At 29.8% G+C, this 25739-nt stretch overlaps 1 protein-coding gene across 1 annotated transcript in view; it reads left to right on the top strand.

Moving 5' to 3' along the window:
* The window catches only part of LOC124365953 (cytochrome P450 4c21-like), a 72349-nt gene that overhangs the window by 6459 nt on the left and 40151 nt on the right, over positions 1-25739 (top strand). Inside the window, exons 3-6 of the mRNA XM_046822099.1 lie at positions 722-785; positions 911-1043; positions 21711-21774; positions 23271-23371. Coding sequence (XP_046678055.1) covers positions 722-785; positions 911-1043; positions 21711-21774; positions 23271-23371 — 362 coding nt within the window. The remainder of the gene's footprint in view (positions 1-721; positions 786-910; positions 1044-21710; positions 21775-23270; positions 23372-25739) is intronic.

Here is a 25739-nt window from a genome sequence, read left to right as displayed (position 1 = left end):
CTTCTAAAGATAATTTTTCTATTTTATCGTACAATTCTTTGCTATATTTACTACGACAATCCTTACAATAATAGTATTATCCGCCTTTTCTAGTTTCGTGTACAACGGGTTTTGGGGATGGAATAAATAAATGAGTCCATCTGTCTGCCTGTATATGCGATAACTCTTGCGTTCATTTCGCTAAATATGTAAAAATAAATTAAAACGAATATTTTTGCGTGAGTATCACTAACCTTCGTTGAGACTAGAAGTAGCGGAGGGTTACCCTTTCAATGTAGAGCAGGTTGATGTGGCGATGACTAAAAACAATTGCGCTGTCTATAATTGTTTAATAAATTAACACTGAGACATTGGTAAGCATGTGAGCGGTAATTAAGCGTGCTATGTCGATGGATAGCGGAGCGGGAATCGCCGATTTGACTTGATAATTGAATGGCGTTTCTTAGGCTGGGGCTGTGAATTCAGATTTATTTGACGTTTGTGTGATATGATGTAGGTAAATTTGTAAATAAAACTTAAAAATAAGAAATAGATACAAATAATGACGAAAAACGGCAACCTCCATACTCCCCTTTGCTCTGCTCTTAGTCAGAACCGGTTTGGTCTCGTACTAAGACAGCAACTGCTTTTAATTATTGTTCAATGTTTCAATGATATATATAAAGAGGTGAAGCATTGAGTCGCATTCTACTTAATTACAATGGTTCATGCATTGTTTCAGGAACAATAATTTCAAGAAAAATCATTTTGGATCATTTAATGGAAGCAAAATTCATACTTCATAAGTAAGTAGCCTTCTTAGTTTTTACTTTGCGACATGAAATTTTGAAAGGAAACAATTTTGTGTTGTAATTTATTCTTAACACCTACAAACTGTAACTAAATGACACAAATCTCCTTCTGTTCTTAGTATTGGCAAGCTACTCATCTTAAGGCTTTTCAAGTTTTGGCTACATATTGACTGGCTGTTTAAATTGCTCTATGGGAAGGAGATAAACGAATGTTTAAAAATTCGAGACAAATGTATGAGCGATCTCAGTCAGGTATGTTGACTTCAGTTGCTTAAAGATTAGCTATAAGACACCGGGAAGGAAGCTTTCCTCAATACTACATTTGCCCCAAACATTTACTTAAATAAGAAACTTCTTAATTTTGACGATCACTAAGTAAAAGTAGTGCTTAAACGAACCACGCATATTAGTTTTTAATGGAATCATTTTAAATAAGTTCTTCTCATATTTACATAAAATACATCATACATTGCATATAAATACTGTAGTATTAGTTTATGTTAAAAGTCAGTAATGGTATATATATATATATATATATATATATATATATATATACAAGGTGTTTGAAAAGTCTGGGTACGGCTTAATATTTTACAAACCATAGCAGATAACATCTGTAAACTTTGCACAGTGTCATATGGCTATGTAAACTATTTTTCCTTGCTATTACCATGACATGCCAACCATGGGGGGACGGCCCACAGTGTTTTCACTGACTTTTTTTAATTAGCAAATTATGTCATAAATTTATAACACAATAAATAAAACTAAAATGAATTCGTCGTCATTATGTTTATGAATTAATTAAGTTCTACCATTGTTCTTTGTTGGTGAAATAGTTAACTTACCACTTAATTTTTAAATTAAATTTTTTTATTATTTTTTATAAATACTAATCAGTGAAACCATTGGTTAGTTGAGTGAAACGCCGCCTACCGCATCAGAATACGACGATCCAGTCAGAAATGGCAGCGTATAATATACTTCACAATGTGTACCTAAAACAACCCGCCATTTCTGATTCGATAAACCTTTTGAGATGCGGTTTGCGGCATTCAACTCTACTAAGTGAGCTCTTTCAAATGAGGCATCACCATGCTTTAATTTAAGATTTCCATGTTTTCCTCTGTGGGCCGTCCCCCCATGGTTGGCATGTCATGGTAATAGCAAGGAAAAATAGTTTATATAGCCATATGACACGGTGCAAAGTTTATAGATGTTATCTGCTATGGTTTGTAAAATATTAAGCCGTACCCAGACTCTTCAAACACATTGTATATATATATATATATATATTTATATATATATATATATATATATATATATATATATATATATATATAAGTAGATAGTAATATGGGGTTCCTGGCGCACTTTCGGAGCCGACCGAAAAGCAATGTAAAATACTGTTCAATGTACCATAAAGGAAGCTGAGAAATAACACAGCAAATCTCAATGAAAAATTAACCGAATCTACAGTCGTTCGTCTCCAAAAGCGATCGGTACATTACTATCTACTCTGTGGAATGAAAAATTAACCAAATCTACAGCTGTTTGCTTCTACTTTCTTAAGCTGTGCTTTGTAAAATGTTGTCAAATCTGCTACGAATAAAGGATTTATCTTAATAAAATTTAATCAATTTAAAACATTTTTACTAAAAACATACTTTAATAAAAAAACTTTTCTACTAAATAGTCACCAAACAACATGAACTCACCAAAGTCTCTACAATTTCTAGCATTAAAACAGTGCAACAAAGATGAATTCAGTGAATTGCCGGTTTATTCTCAACAACAGTTGATACCGTCTTTAATTGAAACAGAATTAAAAGAACTTGTAGAGTCTTTTGCAGAAAGAACGTCTAATGGAGTGTTTTACTATCGGCAAAAAACGAAAAAAATAAGGGATTATATATTTAATATAATTACGAAAGATATTGAAAAGAAAGTAAAAAATAAACAAACAGAGAGTTTTCATCGTTTTTTTATGACATTTTTCCCATATTATACGTTCTTTCAAGATAATCAAGACTTAATTGATGAATTTCTTAGGAATTTTTGTGAGTATCAAGATTTATCAACACAATTCATTAAAGAGCATTATAGAATTTTTCTTATAGAATATAGCCACATTTTGTGTGAAACAAAAGGTATTACTGTAGATAATATTCCATGTGATTCCTATGAAGAAAGACACCAACTATGGTTATCAAAACAGTACTATGACGTGGGGAGGGACTGCAAGTTTTAGAGTTAAGACTTTATTCTACAAAGTTAATTGTTATAATTTCTTTATCTTTAATAGTCTTCTTTCCAGTAACAATCAAGTGTAATTTTTCATTTTTGTTTAATTCTTTAATCTTTTTCTCATCCAAAACAGTCAAAAATCTGTTCGGCAAGTGTACTTTACAATCTTCCAACTCGGCAATTATTGTAAACCCGAATTTATCTTTCATTTTCTCCAAATTCAAGATTCTATGTTTCTTCCTTTCTTCCAATTCATTTAACTTCTTATACTCTTTAAACTTACATTCTCCAATATCATTTAACTCCTTCAAGAACTCCATTTAAATAGAAAAAATTTAAAGACGGAAAAAATGAAATTCGCTAACCTTCACTCGAGAAGTCGGGGAGAATGTGAGTAAAACCGCATTCTTTTCAAGAGGTTCTTCGTTTAATTTCTCCAAATGTACTATAAAATCATCGAGGATTTCTGGTTCAAAATCATAAACAATTTCAACATCCAGATAATGAAAAAATACAGGTAATATCTTTTCATAATAAACGTGTGTATCGATACCTACAAACCTAATGTATTCTTTGAAAAGGAAAATAATTTTGTCAATGGTTCCAAGAGATAAGTAAAAATTTTTATTCTGTTTTCTAAATTCTGTAACAAATTTTGTTTGCTTCTTGTCTCCATATTGCAATTTTGTAAGCAGGTTATTCAAATGTGTTAATTTATTTCGAAATTTCTTAGGTTTAGGTCTTTCTAACAAAATTAAATTACAACCTCTACAAACTAAATATCTTTTATCGATAATTTCTCCTCTATTAGAACACTTGTAACAGTTGGCATTATACTCTTCCATTTAAACAAAAAGATTTTTTTATAAATGGAGATTATGGAACTAAGTCTGCCGAGATATAAATTTTTCAGCGCAAATGTTTGTGTTTACATTTCTACAACAGAGATAAATAGAAATAATTTCATTCTATTGTACAACTATTTAGGATATTTTGTCTATGACTACAAAGATTATTCCGGAAGAAATCGAGATTTTTCATCAGCGAAAGAGTATATTTTTGAAGTTTTAGAAGGAATGAAAGAGAATAATATGAACATCATCAATTATTGTAAAAGACAAAATGAATGATTGTGTCTTTGGTGTAGTGTTGTTAGTGTGCGTGTTTGCGCTATGGGGAATCACATCACATTCAACTTCTACGGTGTCTATTGTTTAGAGACTTGGCCCTGCACTGCTACTGTCCAACCAAGTTAATGGCTAGGAGCTGTAATTCGGGTCTTAGACTCTGGAATTTTTTTGTTCCCAAGTCTCATTTTTCTTTGGTAACTACTGTGTAGAAGTTGATGGAGAGATACAATTAGGGAATTTGTGTCGGGTGTTTTGTAAGTGTAATGTTGTATTAATGAATGATGTGAATGATGAATGTAATGAACGAATTAAGGAAGAGAAGGAATGTACGAATTAAGGAAGAGAAGGAATTAAGGAATGAAGTGGAAAGGTGAGGAAGCAAATGGCGCGCCAACCACAGTTGTCATTACTCGGCTTGTTCTATAGTCATTACACTATGGCCACTCGTGTAAAGACTTGTCCCCAACCACTGAACGACAACCATGTCTTCCTCAATAAAAAGCGCGCCTGAAGCTCTGGGATTTGAACCCAGAACCTCAGGCTTTGAAGGCAAGCGTCTTACCAACTGAGCTACGGAGAGTCTCGAAAGATATAAGCTATATCTCTGCTATATAAGTTGTTCAATTAGGAGTGCTAGTTTACAAATTTATTTAATAATTTTATATTTCAAAAACCACTCAACCGATTTTAATGAAATTTGGTACACATATAGTAAATACTTAACTCTTTCGACTTAACTTATCCATAAGGGTGAAATCATCCCCTATTTCTTAATATTCATAAAAAAATAAAAAAAGTTATCAGAAAAATCTGAAACTTCAAAAACAAGCGAGTTCAACTTAAAATTTCATGAAAATAACAAAATTTTCAAAAACTACCCCAATCATCCCTTATCTTAAAACTCTTATATCTCGAGAACTATTGGAGCTTTTTTGCTGAAATTTGGTATATAGGATCAGTAAATATTAAAGTATTTTTTAAAATCATAACTTCCGGTCCCACCCTTAAGATGACCTTGGAATAGTTTTTTGTTAATATCATCCCCATTTTTTAAGATATTCTTTTGAAATTAAAAATGAATACTTATATCAATGTTTTTAACAATTCTGTAAAGTTTTAAAATTATCCGATGAATAATAGTGAAAATAACGTGATTTTTACTGAATTTCTCTAATATCGTTCTTAATCACATCATAGGCTAAAAATTTCTCAGAGACAACAACAACATAACAAATCGCGTTTGTAACAGCTTTTTGAAAATCCATATTGATAATTATATCGTTCTTTGAACCAGAAATATTTGTCAAACTCTTTGTTGTATCAATGACATAAATAGGTCTATTCGCTAAAAATTCTTTAGGATTGTAATACATTTCCTTATTATTACAGTAAACTTTCTTAAAATCTTGATACATCTGATACATGATTCTGAAAAGACCTCCGGAAATGTTTAAATTTTGTAATTCATCTGGATAATAAGAACCGTTCAATTTTACTCTGATATTTTTTACATCCAAACTATCAAACTTTGAAGGATTTCTTTCTTGATTATTCTGTCTATCTGTTTGAAAACCTATGATAACGAACTTGGGATTGAAGATATTTCTATAAATATTTGTGATATCGAACGAATAAGTTGTTCCGGAAATACCTTTTTGTTCAATACATTGCCAATCTAGAAAATTAAACATAATGTTTTGACTTTTTGTAATTTCATCAATCAATCTAATTTTACTCGTGATTTTATAATCAATCATTGGAACTCTAATAAAAAAATCTGTAATTGTTATTTTTCCATCAACAGGCATAACATTTCCAGTTGCAGTCTTCAGAATCACATCATCGTCTTCTGCTCTTATAAAACTTAGATAAAATCCTCCTTTATAGATCGGAATAGTAACATTTTCAAAAAATCCTAATCCAAAATGAGATAAATTTCCAGCTGCTTCAAAAACACCAAATTTAAAATCTGATTCAAAGCCATTAGAAGTTTGAGAAATAACATCACTTTTTGAATACGAAATAGTTCCTTTAATTGTGCTTAATTGGCCACAGTTTTCGACTTCTTCTATCAATTTATTGTGTTTTCTTACTTCAATCTTAGAAAATAAAAACGGTATAAAATTATCGATTAATCTAACATTATCAGTTCCAAGATATGCTTGACCATCTTGTTTTGTTAAAGTTCCAGAAATATAAAACTGGAAGTTAGACGAGCAAAAGTTATCTCCAAAATCAATATTAAACTCAGTTCTTTTATTCGGTTCATTCAAATGTTGTTTACTAATTGGATAGAAATTTTTAAACTCCGCCCTTTCAATATCACTAGCATATTTTCTGTAGTCCGCCATTTAATAAGATAAATTTTAAACATCGTGTATCATTTTTTCATCGATCTAATGTACGTTTTTATAAGAAAAGATATAAATTTTAGTAAAATAATTAAAAAGATTAGAGTCATTTTTAATGATCTACTTCGTCATATTCAGAAATTCAGATTCTCTTCCTTAAATTTTGCGATCTCGGTCACATATTTCAATAAAATCTGCACAGGATAGTAACCGCTATCTATAATATTGTTCCAATCAACTGTATCTTTATTTTCATCCAAAAACTTTATACTCAAGTGTTGATAGAGACAAAGAACAGACATATGATCTTTTAATTGATAATGTATATTTTCTTGAATGAACTCTGATGATAAAGTTTGATATTTAGCAATGTTATACCAATTCAATTTGTTTACGTATAATCTCATCATATCTTCGGATAATTCATATTTTTGAGAAATGTCATCCCAATGTTCTTTTTTCAAATCTCTTTCGTGTTGCATTATAAAAAGATCGAAAGCACTGTAATGTCCCGCCATCTCTATTTATTAAGAAAAAATTTCAAAATCAAGTTTTTATAAATTGGCTCATTTTAGCGTTACATTCAGCACATTTTCCAGATATTCTCTTAACTCCGTTAATGTTTGCATAGTATTTTATATCGTTTGTGGCAGTTTTCTCTTTACATCTCACACAATATATGAGCGCCATTTATATAAGGAAAATTAGTCATCATAGCCGCCTACTCCATTAAATCTGTTATCAATATTTTCAAAAGTTTTATTAACATCTTCTTTAAATGTATTAAAGTTTTCTTCTAGTTTATTTACTTTATCGAGATATAAAGAGTATCGATCATCTATACTTTTAAGTAATTCATTATTATGTGTTATTTGCTCATTTCAACGTGTACCAAAATCTTCAAAAAAGTTTATTTTCTCATTGAAATGTGTATCAAAATCTTCCAGAATTTTGTTAATTACTTCACCAACTAATACATTAACACTATTTTTATATGTATTAAAGTTTTCTTCTAGTTTATTTACTTTATCAAGTAATTCACCAACATCGTCTACTGATCTTCTATTTCTGGCTTCTAACTTGTCATAGACTTCTGTTGTAAAATCTTTAACATGCTGTTTATGATTCTCGTAATTTTTGTTTAGTTCATTAAACATTTTAATATGATCTTCTAATTGAATCATTACAACAACATCAAATGGATTAATTCCTTTACTAACACTGCTAATTCTTTTTCCTTTAAAATCTAAGGCATTTTTAACATTCGGATCATGTAAATCAACAATATCGATGTTTTCTGATAATTTTAGAGGTTTTAAAATTTGTTCTTTAACAACAACATCATGTTTGTCAATACCAGGTCGAACACCGACAATTCTTTTCTTATTAGCCAAACTAACATAATTCTTTTCAACTTTGATCGCTTCAGTAATTTCATCAGCTTTTTCGATATGAGACATTAAATTGGTAAATAATTTTTTTACACCATCATCAACTTCTTTTTCCAATGTTTTTATTTTATCAGCAACTTCATTTGAACTCATGAAATTTGCAAGTTTGTTATCATATTCTACTTTAAAATCTTCAATCTCGACAGCAAACATATCTGAATCTGGAAGGTTTTGTAATACATTTTCTAACTTGTTATCAAACTCATTTCTCAAACTATCAAAATTCAAACTATTATCTACATTTTGAATAATTTGTGTTCCAAATACGTCAAAAATATTTTGTGAATCCATATTTATTAAGCAATAATTTGTTAACAACTTCTTTAAAATCTTTACCAGTACTCAGTTCATTCAACACAAAAACACATAAATGACCACAAATTGGGGGATCTTTATAGTCTTGAATTTGAGAATCGTTATAATAAACGTTTGATTTTTTTAAATATTGGATCAATTCTTTCGGTGGTTTGTCCTCAATTCTTCCATACGAATCAAAATAATATGCATTCTTATCATTTTTATAATAACAAATCCAATGTGTTCCACTTCCCATAATCGAGTCTAAATTCACAATTCCACATTCAAATTTCTTAACTTTTTCAGGTAATGTATCTCTCATGAAGATTCCTCTAAAATGTTTAATATTTTTGCAGATTTCTTCCAATTCCCCGAATGTTAAAGGTTTCAATTTTTTTTCAATGTTTGATTTCACGTAATTCAAAGTTTTTTCATCTAATCCAGATCCTGTAACATCTTCCACCTCTTTATCTAACCAATTTAAAATGTTTCGAACAATAGGAATCACATCCTTTTTAACGATTGGAGCAGCTTTACAAACATAAGGAACAACATTTTTAACAACTGGAATATTTTCTCCAAAATCTAATAAATCTTTCAAAAGTCCACCATTTTTAAGTTCTTTCAACTGATTATAAGAAAATTCTATTCTGGTTCCTTTATTGTTTTTCTTATGTTTTTCGAGTTTATTGTATTGTCTATTTGTTAAAAATATCTTATCTTCGCCATTTTTTAGTTGATCTATTTTAAATTGAATACTAACGGGTATTTTCTTCTTAAAAGCGGATTTTATTTTTTCTTTCTGATTTTTGCTGAAATTTACGTTCACCTCCATTTATATAGTTAAAATTTCAAGTTCTCTTCGATTCCCATTCCTAGTTTTCTCTTCAAAAACATTGCTCCAGCTGTTGGAAGCGCAACAAATCTTTCACCTAAACTAGCATCTTTTGATAAAAATCTATCCATTGCCTTATCTTGCAAAACTTTATCTGCGATATGTCTGGAATTTGTGTCTCTATGTTTTGCATAAAAAATATCGTGTTCCATAGCAGCTTGATCTAATTTATTTATACCAGGATCTCCTCTTTTTAGTCTTTTTTTCGAGTTTTGTGCCAGGCCCCAGATACTGATAAGTTGGTACGTGTAATTCAAAAGGTAAATTGTTGATAAAATCATTCAAAAGTCCACTACCCTCAATCATAGATGAACTTATTGCCGGCAAAACTCGTTTTAAATATTTAATTCCATCAGGTTTTTCAATCATTTCATCAAGTTTGTTCGAAATAAAATCTTTAATCGCTTTCTTTTCGTTCAAAAAATTGTTGTTTCCAGCCTTTTCTTGAGCATAAATATAATTAATAATTCCATCGAGTTTTGTCAAATCGTCGATATATCTGTATTCAATCTTATTATCACTGTATTTTCTCACACCTGATCCTTCGATTCTTTTTTCCCAAATTGGTTTAATCAAATTGAGATATTTTTTACCTTTACTTGACTTTAGTTTCTTAGTTGATGGATCATTATTTTTGTAAATTGAATCAGATTTCCATAAAATTTCAGTATACTTTTTCAAGTCTTCTTCAGAATATAAACCGTCTTTTGGAACATCAGTGCCTGTTAATAATCTCCATAAACCTTGAGTTCCTTCATATGTTTTTTCATTAATAATGATATCATTATGCTCAAAATTCACGGGCAAATTTCCAATCATAAAACTTTTCTTTTTTCTGTCCCAATACAAACCAAATTTATCATCCTTTGCTCTAGGAAGAAATTTTTTACCAATTTCACCAATTATTATATCCGTTGTTCCAGGACTTATTGGTTCAACTATGGTAGAGTCTTCAATGATTCGAGGTCTAAATGGTGTTGAAGATGGTAATTTTGGCAATTCAAACTCAGATTCTGGTATCGAAATATCAGCAAATTGTCGTACAACTGGAACCAAATTCATCAAATTTTGATTATCGCTTAAAACATTTTCAATTTTGCCCTCAACATTTTTTATTGCAGATGTTACAGGTTGATTAATTTTTTGAATAAATTCTTGTTCTTTTTCATCAATTCGAATCTGTTCTATAAATTCTTTGATTAATTTCTTTTCGATTTGATCAAGTTTTTTCGCTTCTTCAGAAGTTACGTTCGCCATTTATTTAGGAAAATTTTGAAACGTGAACGTGGAACGTGGAAACGTGAACACGAAACGAGAACACGAAACGTGGAACGTAAAACGTGAACACGGAACGTAAAACGTGAACGTGGAACGTAAAAACGTGAACGTGGAACGTAAAACGTGAACGTGGAACGTGAAACACGAACGTAAAACATGAACGTGAAACGTGAAACATGAACGTGAACACGGAACGTGAACGTAAAAACATGAAAACAACTAGATTATCACACGTTTATATTGGAAAATTTATTCAAATATTTGCCATTTTTAGGCTTCAAAGTTAGATTAATAGTTAAAAATCCGTAGTCTTCCTTCCAAATTTTATCACATAACTCAATAAAGTGGTTAAAACTCATATCAGATCCCACATAATTGTTATAAATCTTTCTCGAATAGTGATCATCTTGCTTAAAAATACACAACATATTCAGGTTATTTCTTATAACTTGTTTATCAACCTTTGAAAAGCATTGGGAAAGATAGATACAAGATATGTTTTTGTGACGAGACATTACGAAATATTCCTTAATAACGTCCTGATTTTCCAAAATACAATCATCAAAAACGATTAACGAATTGGGTTTACATTCGCTTAACGGAACTATGTCCTCAGAAGCATTATAAAAATGTGATATTTTTTTGTTTAAGTTTTTCTCAATATTTTCAAATCTTTCTTGTAATTTTTTATAGGCGTCTTGTTCTAAAGATTTACTAAAAACATACAAATTGGAATAAGGAATCAACCTATTGTAGATAAAATTCAATAATAAAGTTGTTTTTCCACATCCACTTGAACCAACAATTAACAATCTGATTGGTTGATCTTTCTTATTTTCTTCAAACGTTTGAAGTTTTATCTGATCTTTTTGCTTTAAAAATTTCTCCATTTAAATAGAAGATTTTCATCTTGAAGCAACGCTTGCGAAAATGAAGCTGTTCAAGTTGACTTCAGAAAGCTCTAAATTAGTTTTAAACTTGGAACATCCTATACACTTAGAGGAAGAATCAAATTATTTTATCGGTTTAAGCGGTTTTTATTCTGACAATTTTGTAATAAATATTAGTGAAAGTTCTCCTTATTGTATAGGATTTAGTGAGAAGAACATAACAAAATATTATGGTTTAAACAAAGGATATTATACCTTCGATCAAATAAAAAATTCCCTTAAAAATTATCTAAAAACATTCAAACAATCAGATAAATCTTTAAACTTTGACGAAAACAAGTTTGAAATGCAAAAAAATTATCTCTCTAATAAAATTCAAATAAAATCACCAGTAAGAATAATGTTTTCAGCAATTATTGTAGATTTGTTAGGGTTTGTTCAAGAAACTATTGAGCCAAATCAGGTATATTTAGGAAATAAAACGCCAAAATTTAGACCGTTCGATGTAATTGAAGTGCACTGCAATCTCGTTGAACCTAGTTTTGAAAATCATACCGAACATTTACACAAAGAATCTGAAATTTTGTACACTTTTTTCCCAAATGTTGCTTATGGATCAAAAATCAGTGAAAAACCAAATGAAATCGATTATATTCCAATTAGAAAAAATATTAAAAGAATTCAAAAAATCGTTCTGACTATTCAAGACTCTGAGGGAAATTTATTAAATAATGAGAGTAAAACAACAATATATTTAAGATTGAAAAAGGAATAAAAATGAGTTGATGATGATGACAAAATTCAATATTTTTACTTAAAAAACAAGGGTCTATTCGAATGGCCCCTTAACAATCTTCATCCTGACACTGTTTTTATCAATGAATCTGGCCTTCATTCTCAAAATAAAAATTACTAGTTAAATTTCTTTTCTATCTAAATGGAGTCAGTTGTAGACCTACTCAATAATCAACTTAGATTTAAAAGCAAACATATCTTTACAATTGTTGACGAAAATAATGAATTTTGGTTTAAGGCTAAAGATGTTGCAGAAATATTGGAATTTAAAAATACGAGACAAGCTATCATAGATCATGTTAAAGAAAAATACAAAAAAAGCTTTGAAAACATAGATTCTGACAAGGGTATCGAATCGCGACTCTTACAAAAATTACATCCAGACACTATTTTCATCAATGAACCAGGCATATATTCTTTAATACTGAAATCTAAAATGAAGATTGCAGAAACGTTTCAAAATTGGGTTTTAGAAGAAGTTTTACCGAGTATTAGAAAATATGGCGAGTACAAACTTGAAAACGAAAATAAGCAGTTAAAAGATGAAATAAAACAGTTACAAATTAAAGATGAAATGAAATCATTGAAAATAGAGAATCAAGAATTGCGAATGGAATTAATGAAGAGAGATATGATATGTAAAAATTTTGATAAGAAAAAGCACCATGTTTTTGTATTAATTAAGAAGAATCACATGTGGGAATGGCCTTATTACGTTATCAGAGCTCAGAAACGAGAAATACCAAACCGATTAAAACATCTAAAAATAAATTATCCTGAATTAGAGATTTTGTTCATTGATGACGAACCAAATTCTATCAATCTCTACAACCAAATGAAAGAATCTTTGAATATTTTATACAACGGAAATCATTTTACTACAAATATGGCAGAATCTCGACTGATTTATAGAATATCTAAATTACACGATGAAAATGTTTCTAAATTTTACTAAAAACTCTCGATTTATTATATTTTGTTTGTAAATGTTTAGCATAACTAGGTAACCATCGTAGAATTTTTTTTTCATATTCACAAGGCATTTCGTTTTTATAACTTTCGCTGAAAATTTTTTTAGCACAATCTTTGCAAAAAGCATCTTTTCTATCTTTACTATACTGCCAGTTATTAAATTCAGAAATATTTTTAATTTCTTTACAAAAGTAACAATTTTTTTCTTCTAAAGTTAATTTGTCCATTTTAACGTATAATTCCTTACAATAACAGTCTTTTCTATTCTCTTCTTGACACTTTGTACATTTCTTTTGAGACTCCATTTATATAGAAAAAATTATTACACGATGAAAATGTTAAACTCTTGAATTATGATATTTTGTTTGTAAATGTTTTTGATAATTATTTAACCATTTTATAGTTCTTCCACATTCACATTGAGTATCTTCATAATATAATCTATGGTGATTCTTCTTTACACAATCTTTACAATATGAGTCTTTCTTATCTCTACTATAGTGATCACTATTAAACTCTGAAATTTTTTTAGTTTCTTTACATTTAAGACATTCTTTATCTTCCAAAGTTAATTTTTCTATTTTATCATATAATTCTTTATGATATTCCCTTTCACAATCTTTGCAATTATAATGCATTCCATCTTTCCTATTTTTATCTTTATAAAATTCATTTAAATCTTTAAATTCTTTGCACTTTGTACATTTCTTTTGAGACTCCATTTATATAGAAAAAATTACAGCTTTGACTTTCTCAATTCATATTCATAAAACTTTCCGGTTATTTCTTCATTATTTAAATCTTTTATACTATAAGTTACAGGATCTGTGTTATTAATTTGATAAATCACAAAGATTTCTCTTGACCAATTGTTCTTATATTTGTTCGAAAATGTTTGTTTTTTACTAACAATTCTTACATGATCATTGACTTTAAATTTAGTTTTCGTGTGAATTTCAGGTGGAACATACTTGAAAACCGACTCTAATAACTCTTTTTCTGCATCTTTATCTACGTCTTTAGGCTTCATTTTGATTGTGCTATGAACAGTATCGTTATATTTCTTTACGATTTCTTGAAGAATATCGATCCATTTAAAGTTTTTATTAATCTCAAAAAGAACCTTCATTCTTTCATTTTGAGTTCTGTTATATCTCTCTACAATACTTGATTTCTCTTCGTTTTCAGTATGATAAATCTTAATGTTGTATTTCCTCAAAACATCGTTAAATTCTTTATTTTTAAACTCTAAACCCTTATCTGTATGAAGTAGGTTAGGAGGTTTGTGATTGATCCTTATGGCATCTTTTACTATATCTTCGAAAGCTTTTGAAATATCCTTGCCGTTTTTTCTTTTGATAGCTCTTGACCAAGCATATTTTGAGAAAGTATCAATAACATTTAACATATACTTAAATCCATCATTTTGATCTGAATAGTTAGACATTATAACTAAATCTGCTGCCCATAAATCGTCAATTCCTAATGTTATAATTTTTCTCTTTTTAAACTTTTTTCGTACTGGTGCATGAATTTCTCGAGCTTCAATCTCTATCTCATCTTTAGTCTTCAATTCTTGCTTAACAGGTTTTGGATTTGGATTCTTTATAAACTTACTCTTGTTTGTCTTACATTTTGAACATTTTGCAGCAATTCTATACAATCCATTTTGAGTTTGAACGATTTTTGAATCTATATTTTTCGTTTTCTTTTTACACTTGTGACAGTGAATTAAATCATCTTCCATTTACATATCAAAGTTTCCAAGTTTATTTAATTCGTCTAATATATCAGATTTTGCTTCATTTTTATAGCCATACGGTACTGTATCGATCTTATTTTCTAGGACAATTCTCTTATCATCTTTAGCGTTCAGTGCCAGCTTGTTTATGGTAACAGTGTACAACTCATGTTTATAACTTTTGATGACTGTCATCTCCCTAAATTCTTCTTTATCTTCGAACAAACATCTCTTCAAGTTTTCGATATTTATTGTTTTATTTACAACGCTTTTCTTAATTCCTTTACACCTAACTGGGTTTTTATCTAGATATTTGTACGAGTACATCTTAGACCTTAAACCACAAAATTCTTCTAAAACTTCGCTATTTAACTCATCTTTGAATTTCCCTATTACCTTCTTATTTTTAGTAGTGAAACATTCATGATCTTTTGGATAATCACTTGTATCAAAGTCATCTATATTTTCTTTAATAATTTTAAAAGGATCACGTTTCAATTCTAGAAAATAACTGTCTGTATCCATGTAACACAGATTCAAATCTGGATCAAACCTCTTTAATTTATCGTAATAAAACTCGTACATTAGCAATTTTGATAGGTCAAGAACTGAAAATCCTATGTAGATCGGTTTGTTAAATTTAACCTTTTGTTTATACATGTGACTCGCTATACAGTTGTCGTCAAAGATAGTGAAGCTTTTGAAGTTCGTTTTCTTGGCCTGTTTCATTGAAAATTCTTCATTTCCTAGTCTAATATCGCATCTATTTCGCACATTTTCCATACTTTTTCCAAAAACTGAGTTGTTCATCAGCTTATAAAAATCCTTCTCAAAGTCACTTGTAGCTTTGGTCCTCATATTAGTATTAAAATCAATGTACTCTTTCATAAAAGGCTTCTGATCGAATGCAATAACTCTATTCACATGTTTCAAAATCATACCTTGTTCCAAATAGAACTTCAAATTTCTCGAATGAACAACGTATTCAGTTTTATCCAGTAGAGTTGTGCAAAGTTTGTTTTTAAAATGTTCTGGAGCAAGAGGTAAATCCTTGTGATGTTCGTGTAAATTTGTTGGATATCCAAGATCGACTTCGAGAATATAGCCATAATCTTCGTCGCCAGTGAGTTCTAAAATTGTTTCTTGCCACTCTTCTTTTGTATACGTTTTAGGATCCATCCACTTGATATCGCCGTATGGTAAACTTTGCATGAGGTTATAAACACATACCCATAAAGGTTATTAGCATCGAGATAGAGTAAATAGTTTTCGGGCTTTGTCTTATCAAAATCTTTTAAATATTTGTTATTTGCTTTCACATATCGTTTAATACATTGATAAATGCCTCCGCGAATACCTTTTTCGATCATCAAATACATATTATAATCACTAATTAGCTGAAGCTCAATTTTCGTTAATTTTAACATTGCGTCCCATGCGAGACTGGGAGCTGTTAGATAGTGTGCCGGATCGAGTTTATAACAATTAAGGCAAATGTTTCTGAAATTTTCGAATATATCAGCAAGCAATAAAACATCTTGGATATTGTACAAATCAGAGTAATTTCCAAGATTTTTCTCTTTTAATTTGTTCCAAACATTTAAGTAGTGTTGATAATCTTTCTCAGATATGCTCTCGTCTGTCAAAAGGGAATAGAAATCTTGAATTCTCAATTCTTCTGTGTAATCAAGTTTTTCAATACTGTCGATAAATTCGTAGGGAAATATTCCTTTTCCAGATAGAATTTTAAAAATCTCGTCGTCGTCATTTGGTTGTCTTTCTATTATCTCATTCAGTCCATCTTGTATAAAATGATTTGTATGTTTGAAGTCTTCTCTCTTTAGATTTTTAGCTAACTTTTCTATAGACGAGGCCATGAATCTGAACGTGTCTACAAACGAAAACTTGATGAATTTTCTTGGCTTATCACCTTCGAATTCATAGCCATATCCAGAATTTACAGAATAATTTATATATTTTTCATCGGTGTTTGCAATCAAATCAACATTTCCATATTGTTTAGCCAATTCTTTTATGTACAAATGAGTATCGTAATTTGACATATTGTGGCAGAAAACGGGAATATTCTGAGGAAATTTCAAATTTAGATTGCAACATGCATGAGCTGCGCCTCGAAACTTGCCGGTTAAATGACAATGATCTCTCACTTTATTATAACTCTTATCTTTCCAACTATCAGGAGTAAAACCATACTGAATTGACCCAACATCATAAGCAGACCATTCACAGATATGACAAACGTTTGAATTTTGATACGAAATTTCTTCTTCTTCTGTCAATTTCATAGGTTTCATGTTCTTAGAATTATATTTTTTCGCTATGTATTTCGATAATTTATTGAGTTCTTCAAACAATTTTGTCGGGACGTTTTTCAAATCTTCTTCATTTTTGGCACGATAACATATCGGTTTGTACATGCGATTGGTCACATTCGACACTAAATATAGAGTAAAACCATAAGGAATGTGCCTCTGAATCTTGGTTGTAGTCGATCTTTGTGGATTGTTCTTGCATGTCGGAATTTTTTCTAATATGCTCTCAAAGTCCATATAAATTACGTACGGATGGTTAAATTTCTTTTGATAATTAGTAAATTCAGTTGTTTGACCTGGAAATGGCATAATTGGCTTACAAACTTCATGATTTTTACAAATTTCTAAGTGATCTGTTAAATCTCCAGATTTGTAAAAATGGCTTAAACATCTTCTACACAAAAATTTTCTTTCTTTATGTTTAGACAACTGCGAAGAAACAAGCTTATTTAAATCGGTTATCAAAACATAATGAGATTTATCATCTTGTTTAACATACAATAAATCAATGTTTGTTTCAGCGTCATATTTTTCAGAAATTTGTAACGGAACAATGTTAATATTTTCATCAAAACTGTAGACATTGATAGACATTGTTGGATACTTATACTTGGAATTGTAGCTTCGTTTTTCAAATATGTGTATATCTTTCAGAGACATTGGATACTCAAAACCTGAAAATATTTCGTCATTCAAAAATTTTTCGTATTGCTTTACACGTTCACAGTCTCTTTCTGGTTTTTCAATAGCACATCTTATTGAGTAAATAAAGCAAAAATCATCTCTATTTTTTATATTTATACAAGCTTTTTTATCTTTGATATTCTTTGGTAAATCGATGTATGATCCTGCATTCATCATTTCGTGTTTGTTAAGGCTCAAAACTAGTTGTTTACAACTTTTAAATGTCCATCCGGAACCTTTATTTGGATTATTCGTTTGTTCTCGATGTGTTAATTTATTAAATTGCTTAGTAATAAAGTCGTTTACGTCAAAGATTTCGTCTGCTTTGATAGTAAAATACATTAGACATGTTTGCGGTTCACCATTCACTAAAGTTCGTTCGTATTCACATTCCAAAGAGAGATAGCCCTTCATATTTTTAACATTTTCTTGAAATTTCTCGATTAAACTTTTAATTTCTGACCGCATAATTGAAAGATATTTGTAAATTGACATGGAATTGTCGTTCAAGTTTGTTAAAATGTATTGCTTGAAAAGACCGTGTATTGAGGATAAAACTTCTACATCAATGATATTTTCGGATTTTACTTTAAGAGTTTTATCAATTTCTTCGATCATTTCAGACTTGGTTTTATCGTTAGTACCGATAGCCAACTTTTCAGCTATTGAATGAAGTTTTTCATCATTAAATAGGTCGAGATTTTTCTTTTCAACTTTGAAATTTCTCTTTAATTCACGTAATTTCTCAATATTAAACATGTTTTCGTGATCGGCAATTTTATTTTCTCTAGCCCACTGTCTTAAATAATTTAGTTCATTATTGTAAATTTGCTTGTTTTTTTCATGACTTTTAGAATTATAATGGCGATCATAGTTTTTTCTTAAAATTTCTATTTTGCAGAACGGACATGATATTTTATCGCGCTCCATTTAGATAGAAAAATTTATTTAACTAAATGGTGCTTGTAAACCAACGATTGCACCTCTCACAGCGTGATATCACTACGGATATGACGCAGGCGAAGCGATTATCGTGATGGTCGGTCTGTAGTAGCACACCTCGACTGTCATTTTTAAGAATAAAAATTGTGTTCCCGTTTACTATTATAACATTTTCTTTTTCGAACAGATTTTTGACTGTTTTGGATGAAAAAAAGATTAAAGAATTAAACAAAAATGAAAAATTACACTTGATTGTTACTGGAAAGAAGACTATAAAAGATAAAGAAATTATAACAATTAACTTTGTAGAATAAAGTCTTAACTCTAAAACTTGCAGTCCCTCCCCACGTCATAGTACTGTTTTGATAACCATAGTTGGTGTCTTTCTTCATAGGAATCACATGGAATATTATCTACAGTAATACCTTTTGTTTCACACAAAATGTGGCTATATTCTATAAGAAAAATTCTATAATGCTCTTTAATGAATTGTGTTGATAAATCTTGATACTCACAAAAATTCCTAAGAAATTCATCAATTAAGTCTTGATTATCTTGAAAGAACGTATAATATGGGAAAAATGTCATAAAAAACGATGAAAACTCTCTGTTTGTTTATTTTTTACTTTCTTTTCAATATCTTTCGTAATTATATTAAATATATAATCCCTTATTTTTTTCGTTTTTTGCCGATAGTAAAACACTCCATTAGACGTTCTTTCTGCAAAAGACTCTACAAGTTCTTTTAATTCTGTTTCAATTAAAGACGGTATCAACTGTTGTTGAGAATAAACCGGCAATTCACTGAATTCATCTTTGTTGCACTGTTTTAATGCTAGAAATTGTAGAGACTTTGGTGAGTTCATGTTGTTTGGTGACTATTTAGTAGAAAAGTTTTTTATTAAAGTATGTTTTTAGTAAAAATGTTTTAAATTGATTAAATTTTATTAAGATAAATCCTTTATTCGTAGCAGATTTGACAACATTTTACAAAGCACAGCTTAAGAAAGTAGAAGCAAACAGCTGTAGATTTGGTTAATTTTTCATTCCACAGAGTAGATAGTAATGTACCGATCGCTTTTGGAGACGAACGACTGTAGATTCGGTTAATTTTTCATTGAGATTTGCTGTGTTATTTCTCAGCTTCCTTTATGGTACATTGAACAGTATTTTACATTGCTTTTCGGTCGGCTCCGAAAGTGCGCCAGGAACCCCATATTACTATCTACTTATATATATATATATATATATATATATATATATTATATATATATATATGTATATATATATATATAAATGTATATATATATAAATGTATATATATATATATATATATATAGAGCGCTTACTTTTTCCGATTCAATTTTTTGTATTTGGCCGTATCTGTCACATATGCGTTTAAATAAGCAAACTAACATATGATCGAAAGACCGGCGAAAGATACGGCCAAATACAAAATAATGGAATCGGAAAAAGTAAGCGCTCTGTGGTGTAATGGTAGCACATTCACCCGGCAAGTGAGAGATCCGGGTTCGACTACCGGCGGAGCGAGTACTTTTTGCGTTTCAATGTTTATTGAAATTAAATAAGGCAATTGCCATTTATACAATTTTATGGATATATATATATATATATATATATATATATATATATATACATATATATATAATATAGTTTTTGACACTAACTCCAAACTTATTTGTTTTATACTTAAGCTTGTATTTATCAAAATTTTGAAACATTCTTATTTTGCTTTCTTACACATTTGTTGGTCTCAAATAGCAATCCATAGCCAAAAGTAGCTTATTTAATACCCCTATACTTATATTGATTTACATTATTATTTACATTTTTATATACAAGTATGTATATGTACAACAAAGTATTAACAAAGTTTCTTGTCAAAGAAACTAATACAATGTATTAACTACATTACAACAGTTGCCATCATGTTCACATAAAATATTCCATACCAAAAAGTCTATCAATCCGAGGAAAACATTTATGTTCAAACAGTTCGGATTAACATCACTATATTGAAATATTATCTAGAGCATTTACTGCTTGGAGCTACCCTACAACGATTATTAGAAATCAAATTTACAGGTCTATAAGTAATAAAAACAACAGCATCAACCAGAATAATCATACAATGATCCCAAATTTATTACTTACTACTTCCCTGGGCTACATAAAACTAAGCGATATATTACAAACGGTTGATAACATTTTGGAATCATCTCCCTTGACACACAATATGTTTTCAAAACACCAGAGAATTATTTTTAGTAAAGCCCCTAATCTGAAGCACCTTTTTGTAAGACCTACACTATTGTCTAACCAAATTCCAAATTCAGATGCTAATAAAAAGTATTTAGGTTTTTTCTTGCGAAGACAAGATAGCCCTACATGCAAAATTCTAATCCTATCTAAAACTTTTACGAGTAGCGCAACTAATAAAACATATCCGATTTAAATAACATTAACTGTAAATCAAATAATGTAATTCACCAGCTGTAATTCAAAATTTTATCTCTAAGACTATATTGGTTTCGACAAATCCCTTACCTATTAAGTTTTAATAACAATCGTTCTCCAACAGAAAAGACAACAAATTGGTTTCACAATACGTATTCGCTCATAACGAAATATTACTAATTAAAAGGAATTTGTAAAGTATCAGAAGATTCTACCAAAATCGAATTGGACAATTTAGAAACAACATACATTAATTGTACGTTTACATTTATTCTTGGTTTGTATACACTATTTTTATATCCTTTTTTGAGAACGACATTATGTTGTAATCATTAAGGTACGAAGTGTTCTTGTACTCCTATATATATATTTATGTGTGTGTGTGTGTTTTATGTGTGAGATTTTAGCACTATAAAACATAAATGATTGTTAAAGGAATGGAAAGAAGGAGCCACTATTAAAAAGGGAGTGATTCCAGGCGCAAATCAGAACAGCGAACGTAAGTACATATTTTCTTGTTATTATACATATTTACTAACAATCTAAAAAATGTATTACTGTTTTGTTCCTTTGGAAGAAACAATTGTTCCTTTTGTTGATGTCCTGGTTTCTGCTTATTGTATGTGAGAATAGACATACTGTCGCCCAACTTTGGATCTAGTTAGCACAATACTTTAAGTGTTAATAACACAAAGATGATAGGGTAAATATTATTGTCCTTTTTTATACAAAATTCTCTGGGTTGAGCGGATGTCGAATGTGCAATCTGGCTACACATATTTAATATATGTTTCATTTACATATAAATATATAGACAGAACATTACTTCACCATTCATTTATTAATCAAAGATGATTATGGTTTTATTTTAATTTACTTATTTAAAAGTGTACCGTTAATTGATTAATTAAATTTCATATAATGTAATTTTCGCAACCTAGTCAGCCAGTATAATTTAATATTATTTTTATCCAATGTTCCGGAACTAAATTATTGGGCGGAGTAACTACCTAATTGGCACGCGTCTGAATATTTTCTTCTAACCCTTGGTAGCAGCCCAACTATGTAACCGAGCAGACCTCGCGCGCTTTGTGCGCGAGTTTACGTGTCCCACGTGTCTCACGGCTCACAGGGCACATATTATTTGAGTAGATGGCTACCAGTTTCTTAACTTCTACTCATCTTCTAGTAACCACCGACTAGAAATAACCCTTCTTAGACTACAGCGCCATTTTCTCGTGCCAAGACGCCGACACCCGGGTTGTGAGTCTATACATTGCGGAAGGAAGTAAAATCTTAATGTCTTATAAAGTAAAACATCGTAGGCATAATTTCAGAGAACATTGGATATTTTAGGCCCACCTATAAGATATACATTTTTAGTTCTTATGTTCTAATTGGCAGCAACGTGGCATTACATACATTTCCTTTAACATCTAAAAGTGGTGCTTGTAAGTTTAGTAAATTAAATTGGACTTATAAGTAAACTTTGCAATTCGAATATTTATTACTACGACCTCAGAAGTCACCACCCCCATGTGTTATCGTCATACGGTACAAAAGAATACACATACATCGCAATATACTTTATAATTTCTGGCCCAAAACACCTCTTGTGTGTCAATTTCTGAACACTCTTATTAGGAGATATCAATATTTTAATAAAAGTACATAAATATAATACTAAATTTAAAATTTCAATTTAATATAACTCTTACAGGAAGGACGTTTCTTGCTGTGATTAAAAGTTTTTATTGCTTTTATGTAATAAGCAGTTTTCTTTGTATTTTCTATAACTTACGTAATTACTTCAAAACAAATTAACATTATTGTTTAATGATATCATGATTTACCTATTTGTTCTAAGAAAGTTTGATAGTATTAAAATTTGATAATAATAAAAATGAATAATTCAATGTTGTATCAAAGCAATTACATTTATTATATTTAGATCTAAATATGAACATTTGGTCATATTTGATGTTTGATTTTCAGGCTTATCAGGCTTAAACTTAGTGGATGTAATGTTTGAAAATTTGCCAATGGTATCAGATGACCATGATTGGATGGATGAACTTATAACTATGATACCAGGTGTAAGTATAAATATTAGAATTGGTTGTACAATTAAGTAATGTTGCTGAAATTTATTATGAACCGTGCGTGGTCCATTAAAGTAAATAAAATTAGCAAGAAATTTATTCAATGATGAATGAAGATGTAAAAAAAAATAGTAAATATGCATTATAAACTTTAAATAATTATTAAAATAAGATAGACCTGTTAGTAGTATAGTTGAAATATACTTTTAAAATGACTCGTGCGTAATGTTGTACCGTTAATTAGTTAATTCGATTTTATATAATGTAAATTTCACAACCTAGTCAGCCAGTATACTTTAATATTATTTTTTTATCCAATGTTCCGGAACTAAATTATCGGCGGAGTAACTACCTAATTGGCACGCGTATGAATATTTTATTCTAACCCTTTGTAGCAGCCCAACTACGTGACAGATTAGACCTCGCGCGCCTTCTTTTCGTATTATTAAATTAGCCCTTTGATGCCAAACATATAAAAGTGAATGTAACGTAAAGTAAAGTTGTAAATATTAAAGTAACTTACCCTTGAAGATCTTTTATTTGCTTGATTGAAATAGATACAAGTTGTAGCGTCGTCCTTCTGACGAGCACGTTGTTGTAATAAGTTTTTTGTATCATTAAATGGCTAATACCGTCGCGAATTTGTTTTAGGCGAGCTCACGGATCTGACGTATCTCACGTGTCTCACGTATCTCACGTATTATTTGAGTAGATGGCTAACAGTTTCTTAACTTCTACTCCTCTTCTAGTAATCACCGACTAGAAATAACCGGTCTTAGACTACAGCTTCAATGTCTCGTGCCAAGACGCCGACACCCGGGTTGTGAGTCTACACGTTGCAAAAGGAAGTAAAATCTCAATGTTTTACAAGTAAAACATCGTAGGCATAATTCCATATAACATTGGATATTTTAGGCCCACCTATCAGATATACATTTTTAGTTCTTGTACTCTAATTGGCAGCAACGTGGCAAGGCATACATTTAATTTAAAAACTGAAAGTGGTGCTTGTAAGTTTCATAAATAAATTGAACTTATAAGTAAGCTTTGCAATTCGAGTATTTATTACTACGACTTCAGAAGTCACCACCCCTATGTGTTATCGTCATTCGGTACAATGTATTATATCATATGTTTTTACCATGAGCATAAAATTACATAATATAAATTAAATAAACGTAAGAATGTTTACATGCTCGTTTATAGTTATTAAACAAAAAGCAAAACATTCAAATTGCTAAAAATGACCTTTTCAATAGTATGTCCAATACTTTTTTCAAAAGAAAAATCTTCATTACATGTTTTAATATTTTTAAAATATCCTTGCAGTTTAAAAAATACATTCTCAGATTGATCAAGAAGTTGCGTAGGTTCGGGCCAGCAAAAATGAATACAATTTATAAATCTACAAGTTGTTTAGTAATAATAATAATAAATTATTAACGATAATAAAACTAAAAATGCAAATAACATTTAAAGAGTCTAGAGTATATATATATATATATATATATATATAAAAGATTGAATTCGTTACAATGAATAATTTATGGAAACCAATAAATTGCGAATACTTGTATATATTATGGATTTAGCTTTTTTCTAATACTTAAACGAGTTTGAAATGTCTAATTTTTTTAAAATTGGAAATGTGTGGTAAAGTAAAAACTGTAAACTATTTTTATAAAGTGTACTTATTATTTTATTGGTGTACTTCATAGTATGTTTATCGGAATCGTACAATATTAGAACCGGAATCGCTGTTGAAATAAAAATAAATGGGTCTAAAACCTTTGTAAGACAACAATTCTTTAAATAAAATACTTACAAGGCGACACAACACATGATCGACTTCTTATTAAATCCTTTAGTTAACTCCTAGATCTCGGACTTCCAGTGATCCCTCAAAATCATTAAACACAACAAAATAAAGTTTCTTTTAAAGAATAAACAGCAATAGAAAAATTGTTTTGAAATGAACTTTTAAAAGTTGCGCGATAAAACGCAGATAATAGTACATTACTATTTTGTACATTTTAACACCCTGTCATTTTCATTAGGATGAACCTTTTGAGGTCCGGTTTGCGGCATTGTATTCTACTTACAGAGACCTTTAATTTGATGTGCATATCAACCTATGCTTACATTTAAGAATCTCGGCTTACTCCTCGTGGACCGTCCCCCATTGGAGGTGGAGAGTCAATGAACCCATGAAAAACAAGATATTTAGGTCTAACGAAAATGTACGGAGTTTAAACCTCCTAACTTATACGGTTTAAAAAAAATAGGGGGGAAGGGTCTTAAAACTCACCCTGTATATATATATATATATATATATATATACATATACATATACATATACATA

The sequence above is a fragment of the Homalodisca vitripennis genome, chromosome 7, assembly GCF_021130785.1.
Source record: "Homalodisca vitripennis isolate AUS2020 chromosome 7, UT_GWSS_2.1, whole genome shotgun sequence".
Lineage (NCBI taxonomy): Eukaryota > Metazoa > Arthropoda > Insecta > Hemiptera > Cicadellidae > Homalodisca > Homalodisca vitripennis.
This window is presented reverse-complemented; position numbering and strand designations above follow the sequence as displayed.